The sequence below is a fragment of the Bolinopsis microptera genome, chromosome 8, assembly GCF_026151205.1.
Source record: "Bolinopsis microptera isolate Bmic1 chromosome 8, MBARI_Bmic_1.0, whole genome shotgun sequence".
Lineage (NCBI taxonomy): Eukaryota > Metazoa > Ctenophora > Tentaculata > Lobata > Bolinopsidae > Bolinopsis > Bolinopsis microptera.
The window spans coordinates 14,152,006-14,178,108 of NC_087079.1; the positions used below are offsets into that span (position 1 = coordinate 14,152,006).

A 26,103-nucleotide genomic window follows, 5' to 3' on the forward strand; every position below is an offset into this window, starting at 1 on the left:
CTTACATACCTAAACAATAGCCCAATTAGATTCTATTCAAAACTATTCACAGATCACCAATTTGGTGATATTTCGTTCAAGTAGATGGATTGGTATTAGGAATAATTATTGGTTTAAACCGGAGGGTGCTCCACAAATAACGTCGAAGAAGAGCTTACTTGCGAAACATAAGGGTAGCCATGTTGTCAAAAAAAAACTACCCCGTAAATAAATTGCTGTGAGGAGATTACCTACAATATGCTAAATGTTCGCCTGACACCCTATAGGGGCTGTTCGCATGATGCCTTATAGGGGCTGAAGACTGAAAAATAGGGGCTGAAGCGTATCGGATTCTTGAGTTGACCAAGTGATTTTTCCCATGCACGTGATCAACTCACAGCTAATTTCATGGATATCCGCACTAAATTTCTACAAGACGAAAAATGGCAAAAGCAAGTCGGTACTACACTTATCAGCTTAGTACTGGTCATGGTGAAATGAGAATCTGCAGTTTTTTGCTGCAGTGATTCATATCCATACCCTAAATTCTCGTCATACTTTATTGACAATAAGGATTCACTAATCGAGGTGACAAACATGCACTTCTAGGGATTTACCATTTAAGTTTAACGGAGTAAGTCTAGGGTTAATAATAAATATTATAGAAGAGGCTTTTGCAGCTTCTGATATTCCTTCAATAAAATTTAAGGCCGTCGGAACGATCCGTAAATGTTAGGCATATCATAGACTATGTGAGAATATCGTAAAGATCCAGATGAATAAAGATGGAAAATACTTAAATGGTATGCCGAGGGACGACGGACATATCACTAAGCTTATTCACAGAAAACAGACAACACCAACAAAACCTACAAAACATGTCAAGCAAATATTCATACTCCCAGAGCAAGTGTTCCTAACAGCGACAAACTTACTGACAAGAAACAGCATGGCACGCCGACATCTGTGTTTAAATTTTATTTGCACCAGTCGGACGAATCAAGTGGAAGTAACCCAAAGGGTTAGTCTGACGAAATACCTATATTGGCAATTGCTTGATGCTGCAGGCTGCTAAATAAGTAAATAAAACTTAATCGGACATTAGAATTGGTAAAATATTTATTTAATGGCATACCCTCTGTCACAAAGTTGTCTTCGCAAGTCGCAAATTCGCGGACTTGTTGACAATAACGAAATTTAAACACCTCCCCTAATAAACACGCAAAATGCGAACCTGAACCGTCTCTACTTTACAATGAATAGAATCCACAAAAAACCTTCCAAATTTAAAAATTTTAAAAGTCAGATTTGACATATAGGGCTGAGAAACTTCCAGACGATTCAAGCCGGGGCCCGGTCCGACGGTATAAAAGCAAGTGGCACCCGCCTAGACGTTCAAGCAGGGCTTGTCAGCGGTTGGGGAGGTGATGACACCGTTTTTAAACCTTGTGTGGGGAGGCAGGCTATTCGAGATTATGTGCCTGTTTTATACGGGTATGTACAAATAGGTTTGTTCTAGAGCAGCTGTTTTAAGGCGGTGATTTGCGAAGCCGATGAAGATTGCACGTCACAATTTCATGGAGGCTCGAATAGTCTGAGTAGAAAATGATGAAGTGGAATAGCCTCGAATGAAGGGAATTCATTCTGTCCTCTAAGCTCCAATTCAATTTGAAATGACTTTAAAAATTACACAAACAACTCATTATTTAACAGAACAAATATAAGCTCATATTTGGTTGAAAAGCGACCCTCAAAATCAGCTGAAAATCATCAAAAGCAATTATCATGACATTAGAAAGGAATGATTACCAAATCAGTATCGAGTGAAGATCAAGGTTGTTAAATACGTATTAGGAGGGAATACGTATTGGAATACGAATACGTATTAATCCTCGAAAATTGACGTATTACGACGTATTCTTTATTCAAAAAATTCAAAAATTCAAATATGTTGAGGGGACTGAACTTTAGAAAATGGTCTTAAACTTTGATAATTGCGAGATCGTTTTAGGAGCAGCCTCTAATCCCTAATTAGTAATTACTGACGGCTAACAAACTGAAAAATTAATTCCCAGACCGGAGTAGTGCACTGTGAAGCTGACTGATCTTGACGAACTTCTCGCTCTCTGAACATCAAAATCATTAAATATGTATTAATATGTAATTGATAATTTCGCAAAAAATGTTAGCTTATCGGATTATCCATTAAATTTGATTACAAATTTAAGTTATCATGTATAACTGCACTCCTTTAATGCATGATCAATGATGAGGGTGGCGCGCAGCTGTAATGTTTAATTTTGACAAATCAGCGTATTACGGCGTATTATGGCGTATTCGTGGACGTATTTAACAATCCATAGAAATTACCGTATTCCGGCGTATTACGACGTATTCTTTATTAGAACCGAATACGTCGTATTCTTTCACGAAAATTTGACGTATTTAACAACCTTGGTGAAGATACCTAGACTCATGACTTGTTAGTTAGGATGAGATATAAAGGAAGAGTCCTACACTTTCTAGCTATAATTATCCTTTACTACAACTTTTACAGTACACTCTAATGGGCCAGACAGTCGCCGAGCCTGCTAAAATTGCAGCGAAATCTGGCTAGGAAAGTAGAACTAGACGAAATATTTTTAATATTGACCCTGGTTAAAGTGAACTTTGCGGGTATATTCATATGTTAACCTATATTTAGACAATATAAGTTTAAACTGTATTAAAAGGTACACGTCTATCAGATGTCTAAATATACAACGGTTTAATATTCCGTGGAAAATAATACGTCATTATCTTACTAAATTGTTGATATCCAATTTTAAGGAATCTGTCAAATTTCCATAAATAACATCGCTGAACTGCACCAACGATAAGAACCAACGGAACAACGTGTTACTTTACAGCACCTAAACAAGTTTATCCGTACAGAGAACAGAGTGGTGTACCACTACTCGAGTGGCGTGAGGATACGGCCAGCAAAACAATTTGACACGAATAACTGTGTCTCACATCTATCAATCCTGTTACCCACAAAACACACACACTGCGTACCCAACAACACACGCCGAGGCGGCATTTCCTCAGAAAGCACAAGGTGTCTACAATCTCACTTAACAGTGTCGAGACTGGAGCTGGTGCCTCCTCCTCAGCTGAACACAAGAGAGACCGTGCCGACCTCTCTGTATCAAGATATCAAAGTGATGAGCTTCGTGACTAGTCGCATGTATATATATCTCAGGAACAGTGTGCTTGCTTTGTGAATTATTAGAGGTCTATTAATTTAAATCATGATAGACCTCTAGTAATCTAGAAGTAGTTAATACAGCTATGTATTGTTATGTGCTGTATTATTCTTGGTCTTGGAAGAATAGGAATGTAGAACAACTAACGGTAAGTAACTACAAAAATAGGTGGAATTAAATAAGATAATATAAGTAAGAGGGATGCAACGCTGAAAGACTCGTATGGGTTCCAGGAAAACGTTAGAATTTACATATGTTTTTCAAGTTGATTTCTGACGTATTCACATTTGTGCTGCTGCTCTGGGTTCATTTAAAACCAATTTCAAAGCGAAACTACCTTTTTAAATTTATTATTTTAACCACTTATGAGTTATGGGATGAGTTTTGAGGCGCGCAACATCTGCTTAACATTTTTCAGTCTGTCTAAGGTATAGACTATAGTAAGGGCAAGATTAGAGAAGAAAAAAACAGATCAACGCAAATAGAAACCATCGCTACTAAATTGGTGAATAAGGAAACTGTCTTTATTAGTTTGGCTCACTATAAATGGATAAGATCAAATCATCATTTGCAATTTATAAATAGAAATTGATGACTCAGTTTTACAACGCAATACTAAAATTATCGAGAAGAAAAAAACCGCCAAACACCTTCGAAACTGATGTTGAGAAATTATCAAGCTATCGAATTTACACATAATAGATAATAGATAATAGATGACAAGTGAAAATAGTGCAAAAACGATACACCACAAATATCAATTATATGTAATAATTATGTGTTATTGCCATTTGTGCAACTATGTGTAGAGCCCAAACCAAAAGTAGTTTGATAATTCAGATGAAACTGCTGTGAAGCGTGACAGTGCGATAATCGAATTTTACTATCGCTTCCGTATGCGATGATAGATGAAGTGCATTTATGGCTAAATAGTTACAGTGACCAAATTTAGGGTAAATTGCATTGAATGGCTGAATATTTGTGCGACTCTATGATCTATCAGTAAAATGACAAACTGATTCTGATATTTAAGAGGATTCAGTAGGGTACAATGGCATCATATAGTCCTATATAAGTATACGCTCTGTCTCGGTGCGATTATAATACCTTATGATGTCAACTAGGTAGGTCTGATATTCGGTTTCGGTGACAGAACACACTTGTTAGTGCTGTCACTTCCGTCAAACAGAAACGGCACTCTATAGTGAACCTATATAAGTACAAAAGAAGGGACCAGGGCTTCTAGACAGTTCTACGATTACCAAACTTCAAAGTGCAAGTTGGCAGAATGTAGCAACTGGAATTGCGGCAACTTTAACACGGTATAGATTTCGGCCCTATTGTTGGGAAGTTTCGCTCTTTTGTATATGAAACAAAGATGATACCTCATACAAAGATACGGAAGATACCTGTCAGATGTTTGGTATGATGGTATGTGCCAGTTGGAAGGAATGGAATGAGTTGCTGGTGTATTACTACTAGTCAAATAATCGCGATCTTAACTGCCGTTGGACATTTCTTATCTGGAGGGAAGACATGGATCTCTGATTATCAGCGAGGTGTTATCTTAGAGAGCAAATCAAGATATGAAAAATTGGCTCTTTTTATGGTATCAGTCTGGACAGATTTGATCACAAATGAAATTTTTCAGAAGTGGAAACTAAACTTGCTGCTTAAATAATAATTTTCGCAGCCTAACTTAATGACACAGCTCTGGAAAATTCAACACGTTCTTAAAGTTAACATAAGCGGAAACAAGTTTTTATAAGAAAACGTGCCAAGACATGTTGAATTTGTTGATATATGCTGATAATTCAATCAATAGTCGGAATGTAAAGCAATAAAGGTTTGACACTCCGCTTTATATCGTAATTTCTAAATTTGAAGGCACGAGGGCGGAAAAAATTCCTGAAAAACTGTTCGTCACGGAAACTTTTTGACGCCTGGCAAAAATACAGGTATTTTGATGATTACAACTTCCTGGTAGCCAAAGTTTAGCAGTTAGTAAAGTAACTACAGCATCAAGTCGCAGAAAGTTATATGAGTGATGTGCTCTTTGAATCGTCGAATAATTCGGTATATATAAATATTCGAATCTGACACACCACAGACTGTTTCTTGATATTTGATTCTTAACCTAATATGGAATTTGGTAAAGAAAGCCCTAAATAATACCGAATATTTGTCAGTGAATTTGACAACTCCGCCTACAAGAGTAAATTTAAAGTAAAGAAGCTAATATTAAGTCCCCGTCACTACAATAACTTTACAATAACATTACATGATTGCGTTACAAAACAGCATAACTCACGAATTAGTCCAACTCTGTAAAAGAAAACAGGATTAAACAAAAGAGAATTAAGTTAGTAGAATTACAAAAGAACGGGGTAACCAACTAGAACTAACTCTCAAAGGGCAGGGGTCAAATAATTGTACTGTTACACAACTAGCAGTATAATAAAGATCATGTAATTATAGTTGTAAATGGAAACAATGTTATGCGTTCATCTTCAACAATATGGAGTATCTTACTTAGTAGAAGTTGTATAGAGCGCTGTCAATTATTGTCGTTTCAGGCACGTGGTTTACATATGTGGCTGAGAGGCAGATAATATCATTCATCAGTGGAACGAGCATGATAAAGGCAAGTAGTAGTAGTATGGGTCTAACACGGCGATAACACACAACTAGTACAACTACAACTACACATAATTACACATAATAACAGTGCAATCATCTTTCTTATATTAGACCCTCAATGATGAGACTTAGCACAGGTATGAGAATGTTCGCCAAACAATATGCACAGTCTCTTGAGATCAAGCGAAGGACAATATTGTTTTTACCGCAAAAATCTACAGGCAGACCGCAAAAAAGTCATAAAGTATGGAAAAAATGCAAGATTTTATAAAATATTGTTTATAAAATATTTTTTAATAAAATATTCAGACTAAGGATGAGAAGTTTCAGAAGATGTCATCAACAGTCATCACACAAATGCAACAATCAGGAAACTAAGACCTGGATATCGGTGGGGATCGGTACCTCAGGTGAACCATATTTATACCGACACGCTGTCACGCGCCGGAAAATACAGTTCACAGCCTCTCCACCAGTATCCAGATATAACAGGCACAATGGTGAGGGTTAGCGCTTGGTACGAAGCAGTGCTATTTAGCTAAGATCAGGGAGACAAAAGGAGAGAATGTGGGCTAGAACGGCTCTGTGACGGGATCACACTGCAACACATCAACTATTTACACACAGCTATATAACTTAACTAAGTTACGTGAGGCTCTTTACCAATTTGGGACACGTTTTATAGTGTTTTATAAGTTACATATTCATGAAGTGAATCCAAAGTGGGGTGTCTATTCGTGTAACTAAGAGGTCTATTCTATTGTTACACTGTAACAGCTTAATTGCACCCCTGTACTCTGTATTAAAAGCCGTCTCAACGACGGCACACCGACTATCACTAACAATAGGAGAACCTCAGTCAAGAAAAGATCTGGTAATTTCGGTGACCGACAACTAGGAACCTCTCATTTCGGCCTCCCACAGGTATCACATCACATGGCCCAATCAGTGACGTATCATTTGTGATGTGATCCATATTATAACCATCCTAACAGCCGGACAACCAAGAACCTGGGTAGGGTTCACATGTCAGTTTAGTATTATGAAGTATATTAAGAAGTGTTTGAGCTCTCGGTATGTGTTCACATTACGGACGTGAGCCGTCAGCCGGGTCCGAAGGATGTGAGCTGGGTCCGAAAGGGGCTGGTTCTCGTATCCAAGGATGTGAGCCGAGCATGCAATGGTAGTGATACGAGACATAAAATCACAAGTGCGGGAGTTGATCAGCTGTTAATATACAACCGCAATCTGTTTGAGATTGCCAAATACTTTGGCCATGAGATTGATATTGAGTAATGTATTCTGTATGTAATTATTATGTTGGGTTTGAACTATCATTATCTTGAAAAAATCTTTGTCTTAATTAATGAGTGCAGAAATATATACAGCACAGCTGTGAAATCGGTGGACACCTGAAAGTTTTAAGTATCTCCAGAGGTTCCTAGTTGTCGGGGATATGTCATGATTGGTTCCTAGTTGTCGGAGCTGATTGGATTTCCCAAGCTTGCATGTTAATTAGTTAACTAGGTAAAATTGAAAGGTTCCTAGTTGTCCGTCAGAAAAGTAGTTTAAGAAATCATTTAATTAGTTGTTATAGCGCACTATAACTTTAAACGAACAGCATTTATCATTCTGTTTAATAATATTCCTTTAACTTGTTTAGAGAAAAAGAATGATCTAAAGAAGTTCGCAACTTCAACAAATAAATCTACCAACATGATAATAATAACGAGCGACAAGTATGTGACTTGATCTTGGTACTATGATAAATACCTCAACAAACACAACAAGTCACAATCCAAGCAGCTGATTTGATATTGGGTAAATTGCAAGCACGCAGAATGGAGATGCAAATGCAAGCTTATCCTGGAACAAACCAATCAACAATTTCCTGTAAACTAGCATGGATAACCAAACTAGATCTTGTCAGTGTGTATCAGAGTAATTGTGAAGTTACAGCCAATCGGGTTGAAGTATCATGAAGCCTCATGGGCAACCTGCCAATAAAATCTCATAACAGTATCACAATTTTGAAGACACACTAGCCAATTATAGCCGTGAAGCAAATTTACTGCGGAAACAATGTGACAATACGAATATAATTATAAGATTATACTGTGATTATGATTACAATAGGAAAACTTCTAGATCTTGGCGGGATCAGGAGGCCTCCCTCCTCAGCTCTGTGATTTTAGATGATTTGTACAGTTGAATACGTGAGCTGAGAGTGAGTGTACGTAACACAAACAAGTATAAAAGATGCTGCAAGGTGACTGCGATAGGACGGGACCATGAAAGATGAATGTGGTCTAGGAATGGGTTCTTGAAGTCTTGAAGTAGCATGCGGTCTATTTTGATTTTGATTTTCGTGAGTATGTGACTCATTCAACAGCGAGTTCCCTTGAATTTTCGTATTAGCTGAAGAAGATTATTGTTGAGGCTTTGATGGAGGGATCATGAGAGATGCATGTCTATCATACGTCATTCATAATAACTTCAAAATTAGACTCGGTGTGAAATTGATAACATTAACCAACGACGACTACGTATGTTCTGTAAATATATAAAAAATAATTACTAAATACTACAAGCAAATCTGATAAAAAGTACGATTTTCAGAGCATTTTGCGTTCCATATTTGAGCCACGGAGCAAAGTTAAATCATTGTACGGCATAACACAAAAGTAAAGATAGGTAAACAAGCAAATTGGACGACAACAAAGGGAAATGACGGGAAAGCAGTGGTCACCAGGGCGAGAAGCGGAAAAGCCAGCTCATGATTCAGAATACCAGGCTACAATGCTAAATTTATAATAGATCACATCCTATCGGTGATGTCAAGCTATCATACACGTAATTACACAGCCGACAATATACTGATGTTTCTTTATCAGCTCCACTTTGTATTCATATAAACATCTAATTGATGGTTGTCGGCGACCGCTTTCTCGTTCGGTAGTGGAATATTGGATGAAGCGGTGAATGCAAAGAGTTGGGAATCTGGGAGGGGTCCAAAGAAGAAAAATATGTGAAAGCGTTTCCGGATGAGCAGTTACAAAGAGGTTGTATGAGCTATTATATGTCAAATCAAGTTGAAGCGAATGCAGAGCAGTTGTCATCAATGTCATTTTCCATTCAAAAGCGCCTTTTAAATGGTGAAACATCAACCTTGGCAAGACAGAAGCGGAACAAATAATGACATTAGATTATGGTCGGAAAACACAGCACTCTCGGACGTCAGTTCAACTAAATTTTAAATCTGTTTCCTCTAAACGGCGAGACTATTTCGACCAATTGTATCTAAATACTTCATAATCAATGACCGGTTACTACACAGACACAAGATTCAGCACTATTTCCGCTCACGTGACAGTCTCATAAGAACAAGCACGGTCTGTAATAACAGCCAATTTATCTAATGTTTCAACTTTCAGCGATTTCAGTGTGGCTCCGAGAATGATAAAATCATAAGATCTCCAAATCATTTGATTTTTGATAGTTGAAAATATTTAAAAAGAAAAACATTATTCTATCGGATCTTACGCAGCTCATAAGGGTTCATGAGTTGGCTGTGAGCCAAAACATTGATTTATACTTCCTCTACGTGAGGGCAGAAATTTTTACATTTCTTATAATTTCATGAATATTTTCAGCTGATCAGATTTCAACTTTACTAATATAAAAGGGGCCCTGAAACGCTGTATTCGTGATTTGATGCGGTTAACTGCTTTTACCTGTTTACTAAACGCGTGACTAGACCACTAGTGACTAGACGAGTAAATCGCGTTTAACACTGTTTGAGCTAATTTTTCGGTTGGCGGACCGAATCCCCAACGAACGTAATCCCTATAAAATATATAATAGCGGTATAACCTAACCCTATATATAAATATAATATAACCCTAACCCCATCACCAACTTTATCCCTACTGGTATGGATCCAGTCCGTTCAATAAATATAATTATCAAATTAACAAATCTTCCATTGCAAATTTGGTTTTGAGTGGATTAAATTTAGTTTAATTTAATTAGTTTAATTAGTTGATTATATTAATAGTATCGATCACTAAATCAGTTGATTATATTAATAGTATCGATAACTCATAACAAATGTATTAATTACAGAAAGAACATCAATTACTAAAGCAACAATCTAAAGGCATGGGATCAGCAACTTCTAAAACACTAACCAGTAGCTTGAACATGCTCGATAGTCTCGTCGTTCTCCTTTAATGAGTTAGCTGCAAGTTCCAACAACACTTCGTTCCTAAGATCTGACGTTTGTCTCTTCATCTCCTCCGGGCCCTCCATCACCAACCTACGAGGTAACTTGTTCATTTTCTAGCACTTTCTTCAGTTAAATTTAATAGTTTAAATAATCGGACTACTTCCACGGATCAACCCACAATCAGACCAAACGTAACAGAGGTGGTAAAATATTAATACGTGTTTTAACGGTATTTTGAGGAAAATGGAGGTGAAGAAAAGGCGAAATTGTCAAATATTACTGGACAGTGGACACATTGTTCTAAACTATGAAGTAAAAGGTAAATCAATTGTTGGATGTGGTCGTCCATGAGCAATTTGAGTGTACATGGGTTATTTGAGTGTGTAAACGATTAACAAAGTAACAAAATAGGACAATAGCTAACACTATTCCAACAAGATGTTAACAATACACAAGGCTCAGCACTATACGAACTATACGAAAGCTACTACAAAGATCCCTATATAATTTCTCAAGATCCATTTATCATTGTGTTACGACGTCCTCATCATGGTGTGATGACGTCACGCATGGTGTTATGGTTTTACAGACGTGATGTATCGAGGATTAGAGCAAGGCCGAGGTTAGTTGACACTCCAGCGCGTTTATTATTTTACGAGTAGTATTGCTAAGTAAAAATGAGGATCAGATAAAATGAAGATCAGGCATTTCTTCTTCGATATTCTACCGCCTGTTGTAGAGTTCAGGCAAGGTTCTGGGTTGGTGTGAGGGTTCCGTTAAATTTTAAGATTGAGAACAAAAAGTTAGGATTATCTCTAGCTGTGGTACTACGATTCAAGTAAAAAGTCCAAGCATTGTGAGAAACAAATTTAGCCAGGCTAAAATTTCGCACGCAAGTAAAAATAATGAGGGAAGGTGAGAAAATAAGATGATAAGAACACGGTATGATTATATAATATAATAATACCCATATGAGGAATGATAAGGATAGAGACAACAACAAAGAATAGCCAGCTAATTAGCTATGAGCACCTAGCTAATTATCATAATTTAATTATAATAACCATAATGACCTTTACATACGAGTCATGCCCGAATAAAGACCAAACATAACCTTTAACATTACAACCTTTACACTACTGAGTATACTGCAGTAGAAAATAGAAACACCTGAGCCGCTAAGGCATGTGACATGGTTCAAGAAATTACCAGTAACATCAAGAACATGAGTAATTATTACAGTGTTAAATTATCATAAAGTGTTGACAACGAAAGGGGAAGAAGAGCATAAAGGATGAAACATCAACTCAGTGACGTCATAGTCACGTGACCAAAATTCAAGGTTTTCTAAAGGCACAACGGATAATTCATGTACAGTTTTCTGCGTACCTATACCAGAAAATCAGCAACACACGGTTACATATTCTGATTGTACCTGCACCAATTCAAGATAATATCACACTGCATGTTTCTCAAAGATTAAAATTGTCACAGAATGCACTCTTCCCTATCATAAAAACCAGGACCACTCTCCAGACATATATAACGATTGATGGCCTCGTACTTCCTTTCACGAGTGAAAATACTGCATATTTAAGATTATATCGTGGGACACAACTGCCATTATTTTGGAGGGAAAAGAACAACTATGGAACGCACTGTGAAACGTACTATGGACCATGTCACAGCATGACACGAGTATTGACTATCGATTTAATATGCACAGCTGAAATAACAGCGGGGGTCTCAAGTGCTGTAGAACAGGTGTAGTATGAGTCAATACTGGAGCTCTTACGCGCGTAGCTGATATATCTGGATATGACATCGGGCTTGATTACTTTCTACGATACTATTAGGCATCAAAGTGCGCTTCTGATAGCTATTAGTGCTGTTAATTCACCCTTGATGTGCTTCTGAAGGAAAATAGAAGAGGATGAGCTCCAGCGTTAAAATTAGCTCTTACCATATATCTGACAAATCTGGATATGACATGAAACCTAAATACTTGTTACGATGTTATTAGAGGATTCGAGGCATCAAAGCACCTCTGATAGCTGACTCACCCTTGACATACCTCTTAAAGAAAAACAGAAGTGGTAGAAGATCAAAGTAATAGTGAATTAGGTGATGTAATACCGGTAAAACTGTTAAAGCAACAGCTGAAACACAGGTGATGTAATACCGCGAAAGCTGTTAAAGCCGGCAAAGCTGTTAAACAAACACCTGAAACACAGCTGTGATGAAACACCAGCTTCTCGGGACGAGGACTCCATGCTGACGGTTAGTACTCCTTTAGAGGAAAATAAAGAAATATTATTCACGCTCCATTTGTAACATCGTGTTGTAGATAGAGATTTGAGAGGTACAGTAAAACCCCGATTTACTGTAAACCCCGATTTACCACAAACCCCGATTTACCGCGCCCCGATTTACCGCAAACCCCGATTTACCGCGGCCATCTCTTCCCCCAAATGGGGCTTAACATGTATAATGTACTAAACAAGCAAAACCCCGATTTACCGCGAACCCCGATTTACCGCGGATGTTGTCTTCTCCCCAAACTCCGCGGTAGATCGGGGTTTTACTGTATTTAGTATATTGATGTGAACCGTTTACTCTTGGAAAGAATGTACACTCAATGTCCACGTATTTGTAGCAGTAATTCTATTGATGGCAACTTGCCAAATCTATAAAACATTACTACAAAGGCAAAACATTATATTAGTGAGGAGTGCAGTGATGATTTAATCATTGACCAAGCTTAATAAGTTAATAATTGTTGTTATCGTTTTTGGTAGAACCACTGAATCGGCATGAGCAATCGATTAGGCAATCTGGAGACCATAGCTGGAGACGAGCCACTAAAATGTATGTAATCGTATTTAAGAGAGTTAAGTTCCGTAAGAAGATCCGGTAAAGTGTGGCAAATAATAAAGTTCATAATAACCGATCTGAATGATGGACAATGGAAATAATGAACGCGCAGGGTTTTCAAATGATAGTTACTTAGTTGAACACTGGATCATCATGCTTTATGGAGTTTTTGTATAAACTATGCATGTAATTGTAAAGTAAAAAGTTAAAATCATACAATTCTGAAAAGAGGTAAATACTGGATAACAAGAAATCGCCTGATTGTAATGGAAAATACCTGACAGTAATGGAAAATACCAGTAATAATAATAAATTGATAATATAAGAAATTAAGCTAAAGGATGTTGTGCAGGTTTCGTATGATCGAAGTTGTAGTTTCCAATCCACCGTTTCGAGAATCGAGAGCTTATGTACACGATTAAACCCTATTAAAAATTGGCCCAAACAAAGCAATTAAATCGTCCGCAGTTTTGCTGTCAAAGAGTTACGAATCCCAACAACATTCGAAATATTGCGACATCTCGAGAAAAGAGATCTGTTTGACAGTAACTACTTATTTATTACGCAATTACAGAAAGGTTTCAATCATGCTGACTTAAAGGAACAACAGTCATCAGTCAATGGGGAAATGTGGGCAAATCGGCTGGAAAATGAAATGTTACTTTTTCTGGGAAGAAGATGTAAGTTGAATAATGAATATGCTGTTGTCGAGTTCAAAGGCTTGTTTTTTAACAGAGCCGTTTCATCACAGTCACACCGCAACTGCGTGATATTGAGATGTGACAATCGTCACACGCTGATTCGTCATGATGATGATTCTAGAGGATGATTCAACTAGATATGAATGCGAAGTTTTTGCTCACTTATATTCAAATACTTTTTTTATATTCATATTTATTAGTTCGGATACCTCTTCCGACAATACACAATATAGCACAGAGCTCGGAACAGAAGCAACGTATTAGTGCAGTGGGTGCGGAATCGCTCTATTGACAAAATACCGTACTTTATTATGAGATTTGTGTACTTGGTACCGCTGTGTACAATGAGATAAGATCGACATGCCCACAATTGTAGTTAGGGTCAAACGTTTTTCCCGATGTAACATCGGAACAAGTTCATTATTCTTATTACCAAATGGAAAATTGATAATGCAGCAACTTTAATATTATCGACAATCGACATTTGACTAAAATAAACAAAAGAAGGTGAATCTTGGCAATCAATAACTCGTCAAGCTGGATCGTTATCCATCAACAGATGATTGAAAATTAGTCACTTTAGTCATGAGTTGATGTTTTATAGTAAAATAATATTACAGTTTGCAGGAATTTTAACTTAAACAGCAAAATGTGTTGGAATCTAATGTTGTAAAGTTACAATATCGAATACTCTGCCTCAATCATCACCAGCTCAGCCAGCCCCGCTGTGTGTTTCTTGAGTCTTGAGTCTTGAATACAAGCAATCATTGGTTGATAATTAAGATTGTGCACGGTCGTGTGTAATTTTAAGTTACACTACGTGATTCAGTTTGTTCTATTTGAACAGATTTTCTTGTGTCATAAGTAAGTAAGTAAGATATTATTTATATGGTATTTTCGGGAATAAAGATAGATGATTGTATAATTTTGATCCATGGACCAATCAGCCACATTTGCAAGCTAAACACACTCACAGCATCCAAAACTCCAAGATTTGGCCTAAGCTATTTATTGTCGAATATCATTAATATTTATAGTTTCTGAGGCAGATATATTTAGGACAGACATATTCAGGACAGAAAGTTGCCGAGAATGTTAACACTAAAGTTGAGCGACACCCAAAAATATAGCCGCGAACTTGGCATCACATCAAGTTCACCCCTTGATTGGCTTCTTTATTTATATGCGACCAATCCCACACTACCGCAACTAAAAGAGGTGTGGGAGGTTTCTTGTGGCAGCTAGAACAATCTAAGTATTTGATCTAGAATATGGAAGTTCTTTCTTATGAAATTCGAGTGGAAAATGTCGTAGAACCAGTGTAATAAGTGCTCCGTTATTTGGCGTCAAGGAGTTCCTTTTTACAGAGCTTTTATCGTATTTCAATGTCTTAGTTAAAATAGCTTTTTGAAAATGTTACATAACTCTTCTCTGTAAGCCACTTTACACATGAGAAAAAAAGGAATAAATAAATAATGTTGCTTCAATAATAGTATGTATATTAATTTTTATAAGGTGACCACAGCAACCAATAATCGTCAAAATTCAAACGTAATAATACCAACTCTATATTTTATCAACGAAAAGCACGAGTATTTGATGTGCCCTTAACTCACAATCATAACACTACGGATTTACCACACGAAATAACGAAAACATACGTATTATTGCAAACTGATAGGTACCTTGCATCTATTGACTACAGATCGCTAGTATTGTTTTTAATGAATGTAATTGAACACTATTAAATCTGTAGTAATGAATCTAGAAGGTCACCAGGGAATGATTTTATCAGAATAACTTAAGTCGATAAATCGGAAAACAAACTATACGGTCGATGGTGTCTGATTCATCCGGCTCGAATTTTGGTACGGATATAATTACAATAATTCGTGTTAATTCTGCTTTGAAGATAATGAATCTCAGTAAGTAAAAGTGTGAAAGTGGGCAGGGAGCAAGAATGAATTTAGGAGAGTATGAGGTATAATTGGGGTATAATTGGGCTATGAAATTAACAAATTGATCTAATCCTAATGATGTTGCTAACTATAAATAATTCTTCTTGTCACTCCTTACCAAGGATAATAAAAGCCTAATTGGCCCAGATTTAAAACATTTAAAGAGGCTGATTGTTGTGCGATGACGCAAACAAAAACACAAATAAAACTGACAAACTGAATAACAATCATGCGAATCAAAACAAAAAACAGACAAAACTTACGGTTCGTAATGTCCATTGGGCTGTTTTGATTCGGTATCGGTGGAGAAGCTGGTCTCCTTTAATCCAACATACTGAATAGTTTCTTTGGTCTCCTCCCCTTTCGTCTCAGTCATTTTTCATACCTTTTCCTGTTAAAATAACTTCGTTAATTAAACATCTTTCAAACAAACGAATTACCTGTTAGATTAGAGTTTTATCCAGAGACGATTGGGTGGATGATTTCAGGATAAAATTTTGGGATTTTGGGATTCCCGAAATTTTGGGATTCCCGCGAATAACAACATAAGTATAACAAGATTAACAAAGACTAAGTCTAAGACTTAAGTGCGTATAGGTTGCTTTTGCGTAAGATTCCTTTGGCTAGCAAATGGCTCGTTATGTTGTTGTAAGCGTACTTTTGTGCTTTAATTTCAAGTGGGTCTTTAATTTACAATAAGAACTTTCTCTCTTTGTATTTGATTTACTTTGGATTTGGGTTTGACAAGGTATACAGTTGGATAGAAATTTACAAAATATACTATCAAAGTATAACTCTCAATCGATTGATCCAACTCCGTTCTGAGCCCTTCGATCAGCATCCCGGCTTTACAAACTGCAGTGATCACGTGCTTTCTTCGTCACCACCGTCCTCCAATCACCGAGCTCCGCGACCAAGCTGCTTTCTTTCGAACTGTTGTTTTGTCCTCCGGGGTTAAGCCGTCAAAACAACTCTGTCTCGTCGCTGTGATCTGGAAGGGTGTTTTGGCTGTCTCTGTTTAACTGCGTGAGAAGGAGTGAACGGCTGAAATCGGATAACGGTTAATATTAACACAAAATCAAAATCACTGAATAATTTGAACTCGAGTAGAGATACCTAAATAGCTTAGGGATATAACAATGTCTTATCTCGTTTCCAATTAGTAAGCAGTAATTATTTGTCCAGTCATTATTTGTTCAGTCATTATTTGACCAGTCATCATTTGTCCCACAAAAGCTATTCACGCTGGAGTGATGCACCCATTTAATTGCTTTCTCGGGAAACTAATTAAAATCAAATGACCTTAACTTCTATCTCTCTATTCGAATAGGTACGTTTCTTCATTTCCTCTTCGTAATATAACTCGAGTTTTGAAACGTGAGTCAAATTTTCCAAACGTGAGGAATTATTTTACAATGAAGTAATCATGAAATTCCATAGTAAAAAAAACATCAAGCGGTTATACCAAAGTCAGCGTGTGCGTGCAAATAGCAACGTCAAAGTATCGAGGCTGTAATTAGGTAGTGCGCCATCGACAGTGAGCCGCGCGTGCTGACTGTAGGATGGTTTTTTAGCGCTAATTTCGGCCAGCACAATTTTCTTCAATATATATAAACAAAAGCTCTAAGAAACAGATAGTAAACAAAGTAAACATTTCTGTCCCCTAATCTTTCTCAAACAAAAGTCATGCAATTTGCATACTTCTCCATTTAACTCTATTCTGAGCGATTAAAGTTAAATTGTTTAAATCACATAAATTATTTAACGATAATTTTCGAACACTAAGGTCGTGTAGAATCAGTGAGAAAAGGTTTGACTGCGGTCTTCCACGCCGCCCTTGAAGCTGTAAGGTGTTAACAGCAAAAACAAGCGACGAATAGGCTGGACCATCTGTAGGCCCACGCAGTACATGTCCGAGCATCCTCCACCGACTACGAGCCACTTTAGCTGACAATGGTTCGCTATTGCAGCGTTTATACAAGTTCTTGTTGGAAATGATGTGAGGGTATTTGTAATTCAAACAAATAGATATTGAGTATCTTTCCCGACCTCCAATTGCAACAAAAATTGGTGAGCTTACTCATAGACTTACAAGGAAAGTGTCCGAAAAATTTAAAGCATATCCAACCATTAGACATTATGTTACAGCTAAAAGCAGCGTATTTTGCCCCATTTTGATCACTATATCAACTCCGATATCCACCAAATTTTTCGGACAGTTGTGAAAGCCCAATTGGAAGGTCGTCGCCGATTTTCAGAATGATCTCATTTAAGGAACTGAAGATAAATCCGAATAATACGACAAAAATGGTCAAATTTGGACGAATTTGGTCAAATTACGCGACTTTTACAGCTACTTTTGCTCCAAAAGCCGCGCACCATCAAATATGGCACCTAGGCGAAACTCACTGATCTTTCCAAAAAGGTATAACAAATTTGGTATTGTGAAAATTCTCACAGTCTCTAGAAAACAGTGGTACAAAAATGTTTAAAATCCGAGCAAGTTTATTTTTATCGTGCACCCCCTACTGTAATCTGTGAGCAACGATCCGCTAACCGGAGTATTACCTTACTGTTGTGGAATCTCCCATTATAAGTAAATTTGTGTAAATTAATGAGTATTAAGCAAAATAATCTATTTATAATAATCTGGACCTATAAGCCCACACTAGGACGCCCTAACTACATGAGCTGAGGTTCTGGTTAGACTTGACTTCAGTCATAACAAAGTGAGCTCTCAAACGGTTAAATGATAAAACGCTAGAGTCGAAAATGCCCTTCTTAACCTTTAAACTGTGTCAGATGGGGTAATTTCCACAGATTTTCATTGTAAAATATGGCTTTACGGTGTGCTGTAAACTGTAAAGCGGTAGGTAAGCGTATATCATCGCGGAAAATATTTAAATGATAATAAGTAAACTAGCTCATTACAAAGACCTCACACAATTACAACGACGTCATACCTTATCTTATAATGTTAAATGTGATATCAAAATTATCAACATTCTTTATCTAGCTTGATATTGGTAAATGTGATATCACAACTATCATTATTAATATATATTCATTGCGTACTGACATACTATTACTACTACTATACTTTTGTCAGGTCTTTACATATAAATATCATAATATTCCGGAAACGTCCGGAAAAGTAATATTCGCAGGACTTTTCACTTAATTCCAATAAAGGTCTATATATTTCCAGGTAGACATAATTAACGAATGGATATACGTTAATTATGTCTACCTGGTCAATTTTAGATAAATAAAGGTCAATTTTAGATAAATAAAGAAAGAGAAAAGGAGAGTAAAAACTAAAAGTAGAGCAACACCAAAATTTGAAAGAAAAAAATCCCATAGAAAAATTCCCAAGAACGGAACAGGGAATTGGTCCTTGCCTACTGACGTATCAAATTAAGACTAGATTGACGACTGTATTCTGCTAGGCGTCAGCCACGATCTGTTGGTCCAGCTGTTTAAAAACCTTTGTGTCATGAAATCTATTGTAAATATAGTGGTGTATCATAACGGAAAATGACTTATTCAGATTTTAGAATTTAGCTAAAGACAACATTAGGATTCAAGTCGCCCTACATAGATTGGAATTAGGATAAAATTGGATAATGATCAAACAAAATATGAACATGAGGGAAACTATCATTTTAACATTCAAATATTTCTATGTAGATGACCTGAAGGTGAAGATTTAATTTTTTCGAAGAGACAAAAAAATTTCAATTTTCTGGAGAGCGCTTATAGATTGAATCAAACGATTGCTAACTTTTTAACTGGAATGAAATAACCATCGCCATCATTTATAATGAAACCAAAAATGGCGACTAAGCAATGCAATTATAAGCAATCCCATCTCAAACGCAAACGTTTAAATTTAAACGATAGAAAGTAAAATTAGAAAATGGCCTCTCTAAGCCTAAGATTGTGCAATGTGCCACATGATGAAGCAATTTCCACAGTTTTCCGGATCAAAATATCATTTTAATCTTCAGTAAAGTGGTAAACTTGCAGCCGAGATCAGAAGAAGCGTTTAAATAACAATCAATAAATATGGCTCACTGCTCATCATTTCTTAGGTCATCAATCTAATGTCATGGATGGTCGGTCATTTTCAAAATAATCTTAGAACTTTCTTGATGATTTTAATATCAAAACTATCATTATTCCTTAAATATTGCCTTCTAAGTACTATCTAACATCTTTCTACGTCAAGTGCAAGTTAATTAAACGTGGAGCGTGGAGTAGAAATAATATATGGGTAGGATGCTAGAAAAAAACAGAAGTAATAACAACAAAAAGCCAAAGTTAAAAGGGGAAATCCAGTCCGAAGTGCCCGAAAGTTGAAAAAGGAAAAAACTGTCGTAAAATATGAAGGTTTAAAATGAAAAAAAGACTGCTGTATTTTAAGTACGAATAAGTTAAAAGTTAAAAGTAAAAAATAAGTTAAAAAGTATGAGACAGCTCTGAAAAACGAAGAACTAACCACGAAAGTGATCAACAACGAACGGGAAATATGCAAATATTTACTGACAGATTAAGATTAGATCTCGCTGGCTAGCGCCGGAGACCCACTTCCGTGAAACATCTAATTGGTAATTAGTGCGCAAACAGATCGACTGGAGTAGAGTTTCCACAGAAAGGAAGAAACCTTTTGATTGTTAATTATTGCTTATTAGTGAAATTTACTAATATAATAAGCAATAATTAACAATCAAAAGGTTTTCTCTTTTCTGAATGATAGTTGATTGAGAAGTGTAAATTTCAAAGCCGTTATTAACGTTTTGTTCCATGCCTAGGCCCTAGAGCTAAATTAGTATGAAAAATATTGAAATATTGTAAGTAGGACAGTACATTTATTCTTTAATCAATTAGCCATTAATTGGCCTCGTGACATACTAAACTAAGATCTATTCATATCTCCGATAACTGATAGGAAGAAATGAGACAACAACAGGATTTATGAAGGTTAGGAAAATATTAATGAAATTCAACACTAAACAGCAGGAGTGAGAGAATATTAAAACATTAGTAAAACATATTTCGGCTAAACCAAAACACGGCGGTTAAACCATGATAACTATGGTAACCATGATAAACATTGGTTCCCACCCTACATTAAATACAGAATTGAAATCATTAATTAATTGAAATTATTAATAAATTGAAATCATTAATAAATCATGAATAAATTATCAAGAAACTAATAAAAAAATGTATACCCAACCTTTTCACTACTATTGATCCACAGGCATACACATCATAACTACAATAAAAATGGTATAATGTATTAATATAGATTATAAATATATCCCCAGATATGCATACCAGTCAGGCCTACATATATAATTATCAGAAGACCACATGAATTCTGTTAGCTTTGGTTTGAAAAAGGAATATGTAATGTCTGTCTGACACAAGGTTGCATTGCATTCCACAGAGGCATTGTTCTGCTGAACAAAGCATAGTTAGTCCAAGCAGCTAAAACAGAAGGTAATAAAAAATAAATACCACAGAAAAATAAACAAGAATTGCGCCCGTTGTTTCGTTTTGGCGGACGCTAGATTTCCGTTCACTATAACTATAAGTATAAGCTATAAGCTGTATAAGTATAAGCTGTATAAATATAAGCTCCAATCAGCTCACTTCATAATAGCATAGTATACATTTAAATACACTCGCGCCGCGCATTCATTGACAGGCTAGCTATATACATCATATCTCCGCAAGCAATACTCGAGCGCTGCACTGCGCGCTAGTTGTCATGGTAACGGACGGAAGGAATGACACCATATTTTAACTTTTTAACCCACCTACTGCTATCTCCAAAATCCACGTTTTTCTGCAAAAACGTCCATTCGTAACCTTTCACTATTGCCTTTTTACAAAAGGGTCAACGGAAAAAATAAAGTAGAGTATTACTGTTCAAACTATGGGGTCGTCAAAAATTCGAGTATAATAAAATTTATAATACATCAAAAATTGTCGAAAATTTCGCGAAATTTACCACATATTTCGTTGAGATTTGATGAATCACAAAAATTTCAGTAGATTCTTAATATTTCTGACAGGTAGAATATCCTAAATTATGAACGGGAATCCCATTACGGGATGGCTGCCAAGTCTGCCAGGTCTGTGCGATCCTATCATTGATCCCTCAATTATAAGAAGGATAATGAACAAGGCCGAACAGCCGATTCGGCTAACAGGTGAGGAGTCAACCCAAATCATGCAACTAAGCGCAGTCAGATTGTGCCATCTGCTGAACAACTAGAGCTAGAGTACAACAAGATGGATAGCTGTTACTATTAGTACGGTTCATATCTGATATAGCACCACTGTCAAGATAACAATTGTATTATAATCTCTCTCTCTCTCTCTCTAGAGTAGTATTTCTTTTAACCAGGGGAATATAGAGCGGACCTTCAGGGAGTGTGTGGACTGTATCAGTGAGACTACATCTATATAATGTTATGGTTGTTACTTCAACTGTTACTTCAACTGTTACTTCGACTGTTACTTTGACTGTTACTTCAACATATTCCGACATCCCAGAGACCAAGATTCAATACTCCCACTTGTCAATACAATTGTCCGCGGGTTTTGGGTGAAAATAACAGCCTTTCGATGTTGAAAAAGGTATGAGAGTATAAGCTGTTTTATTAACAGAAACGCTATTTTGAAATACGTCGACTAAGATAAGATAGTATTATATTTGTTAAATAATCTGAGAGTAGTATGGGTGATACGTAAAAATCTAAAACATTTAGATAATTATAATCCCATTGTAACGTTTGTCCTAAGATTTTATTGTCTTAAATAACCGTCAAGTCAATTTGCTGATAATTAGAATCGTTTAACGTCATTTGTCGAAAGTATTTGTCAACAACCTAAATGGTGATGAATTAAATTCTCGTATAACCGATAATAAACACCATGTGTGGATAAACTTGGCACAACAAATACACAGCCTTTTAAAAAAATACTTACACAATGTTCATTGCTCTAATCTTCTTAATTTTTGGTCAATCAAAAGTCAAAACAATAATTTTACGAATGACCGTATTGATTTCTCGCGGTTCAAACAATTTGCAAGATATTATTATTCCTTAAGAATCGTTCATTATCCGACAAACCAATATGAAATTAATATACTGTCGGCTATCCTTTTGTCAATGATTTAGTCACGTGGCTATTTTCATCCAATCGTGGTCACGTTACAGTTCCTACCAGCGGCGCGGCGCCACCATATTTCATGAAGGATTAGATACCTAATGAAGATCGATTATCGATATTTCGATTACTTGTCCTACCCAAGTACCCAGATATTGGCACAGTACTAGGTTACTAATACTATTCAAGTAAAGTTTTGATCAACATAGATGGCAGTTTAATCGCCAGGCTATGCTTGAGTAGATTGTGTCAAGAAAGCAACACCATCTTTCTACAGCTCTTTCTATTCATTTTATAATCATCTTATAATGATTTGATGACAATCAAAATTAAATATTTGTACCGTAATTAACTATTTCAATGTTTTTTTTTGCTATTTGCTCAACTTGATTACAACTTACGATGACAAGTGTAACTGTAACTAACGCGACAGTAGTTGTCCAAGTCGATTATACCGAAATTTAGAAGACAATAGAGTTCGAATGAACAATGAACATAGATTTAGACTTCATGGAATTCGGATTAAATTGAATTCGGATTAAATTTTAAAATGTTGTATATCCAAGAATCTGAATATCTGGAAAAATCTTGCTAGATAAACAATAACGAATATTCGGTGGAAAAATAATGTCATTACTGCACAAAAAGTGATGAACCAGAATATAAGAAAATGAACTAACACCTCGTATAGATACGACTAAACTGCGAGCAGGCTCAATGATTCCAAACATTTTTTCTGAACGAGAGAGGAGAGCCTAGAATAAATCTACAGGCAAAAACAAAAATAAGAACGTTCTAGTAATGACGGTAGATGCTAGGTATGTCTAGGTTACATGTCAAAGTATTAAATATTTAATTGCAAACGTTTTCTGGGAAGTTTAACAACCTATGAAGTGTTTCTGTAGTCGGAGCTGGGATGGATTTACCAATTATTCAGGAGTGCTCTAAGTGGGGAATTATTAATATTATTCAAGAAATACCAATATATAGTGAAAAATGTTAAAGGAGGGTTTCGACTAATTATACCGGAAAATAAGAAATGTGAAACACAGGTAGAACGGAATAAACAAAAACGGGAATTTTACCCTCATTATATTTACGGTACTACGGTAAATGTTGCACAATTGTTCTGGCCAGTCAGCAAAACCGATCACTCGTACTCGTCTCTGCCTGCAGATTGGTCGCACAAATCTCATTAAAAAAGTCAGCTTACTACCTCCAACGTGCTTACTACCTCCAACTTGCTTCATGAAAATGGTTCGCTAATCGCCGTAAGGTATATATCATCAAAAAACGGTATAGCAATACCATACTACTTTATAACACTGAAGACATTATCGATTACAAGTCACAAGTACAAAAACTAACTAAACGATGAAATCGCACTGTTTTTATATCAAACAAAGCCTCCTAGACGGCACGTCATGATCATTGGTGCACTAAGATCAGGATTATCACGAATGGAACAGAGATCACCTGTATAATATGGCAGATGGGGTCGAAAAAAGCACGTGGTCAGGAAAGAAAGCATAACGTGGCCAGGAAAGACGTAGCACGTGGTCAGGAAAGAAATACCACGTGGCCAGGAAAGAAATACCACGTGATCAGGAAAGAAATACCACGTGATCAGAAAAGAAGTATCACGTTGACTCACAACAAACGATCTGCTCCGTGCATTATGTGTTGTATTTTGCCTTTTGAGAGGGCACGAGTGGAAGGGTAGGGGTACCTACTACCTGCAATGTACACATTATATCACGCTGTACAGGTTTACTTCAACACAACAGTTGTGGCGGCCACAGAGTATGTTTTAGTGAATAACATTAGCTGCTAGTAAGCCTTATACCACGAGCTCTGGTATCAGGTACTAAAGATACTTTTTACGCACGGGAATTTAGGCTAAGATAAAAATACTCAGGGTAAACTGGCTTGAAAAGCTGACAAATCCCATCAAGATTAACTGAAAAGCTTAAAACTCATTGTGGGTACTATCAGTAATACACATCACGTGTTCGCAGATTATTCAGCCCGTGTGAACAAGATGAAGTATCGAGTATAAAATCTAAAAATACAAAAGATGAAAACTTTGGTTACGAACATTCCACAGCGCGAGCGATCATAAATCTTATATGTACGAGTGAGAAAACAAACACGAATGACTGGCAATGATTTAATATGAGACCACAGGGAACCAAATTCCGCAATGAACAGCAAGCAATAACGTCGCAGTGAAATTTCATTATATTGTCATTTAGTGGATTGGAAAACTAAGTTACGACTAGGCCAAAGATCTACGAAACATAAGATACTATAACTTCACAAGATTTAGTGACCACTGATTTCGAAAGTATTTTTTCGATGCATAATTAAAATTAAAATCACGTCGCCTTAATCCAAATTTTTCGTACATACGTGAGCTGAGCGATAGTTTTATTTACTCAACATGATGGTTAGCACTTACAACCTTAAAGTTATACACACTGTCGGTTCTCACACAGTTAAAAACCTGATAATAGAACAACCGACAAGATAAGTTCAGAATATCCGGTATTTCACAGCCGACAAGATATACAGAATATCCAGTATTCCACAGCCGACAAGATAAACAGAATATTCCACAGCCGCGTCTGTCCAACACACTATTACTATAGTCACGCATACAGCACTCAACATACCATTTGTACCGTGCTGTTCGTGCCACACCGTCCAGCACACAATCAAATACAGATACAATCAAATTAATGAGGTCTCGGATTGGCACTGTATTCCACTACAGCTAGTACTATCTGGCTCTCTCCGATCGATTTGTGGAATTACACAATTTATTGGAGTGCATACAGACACTGGACGCGGTGGGCAAAGTAATCACGTAATTGCGGAGTATTAAAATCATGTGCGCATCTTGAAAGTGAGAAAGTCGGCGCATTATGGCGTAATTATTCCTTTATCGACAATGTCATTAGCATTATCTATATCGTTGTGTTGTGCCACATATTGAACTGTTGGCAGCAACCGTTCTCAAGATTTTATGTTAGGGTGTCAGATTGACTGTTCGATCAATTTGTTGGATCTCAGTTTTATCGAACTGACTCTCAAGGTAGGTTCAGTTTTTATAAAGTCTTGTTCGGCAACATAAACAATGATAATAGCATAAACAATGATAATAGCATAAACAATGATAATAGCATAAACAATGATAATAGCATAAACAATGATAATAGCATAAACAATGATAATAGCATTTTATGTTCAAGCCGAGTCTCATGAAATCTAAGGTAACTACAAAC

At 36.4% G+C, this 26,103-nt stretch overlaps 1 protein-coding gene across 1 annotated transcript in view; it reads right to left on the reverse strand.

Annotated features, from left to right (window-relative positions):
* LOC134819328 (uncharacterized) overlaps positions 1-26,103 on the reverse strand; it is a 42,128-nt gene that overhangs the window by 12,019 nt on the left and 4,006 nt on the right. Inside the window, exons 2-3 of the mRNA XM_063829229.1 lie at positions 15,892-16,019; positions 10,058-10,185 (exon numbers count right to left, since the gene is read on the reverse strand). Coding sequence (XP_063685299.1) covers positions 10,058-10,185; positions 15,892-16,004 — 241 coding nt within the window. The 5' untranslated portion in view covers positions 16,005-16,019. The remainder of the gene's footprint in view (positions 1-10,057; positions 10,186-15,891; positions 16,020-26,103) is intronic.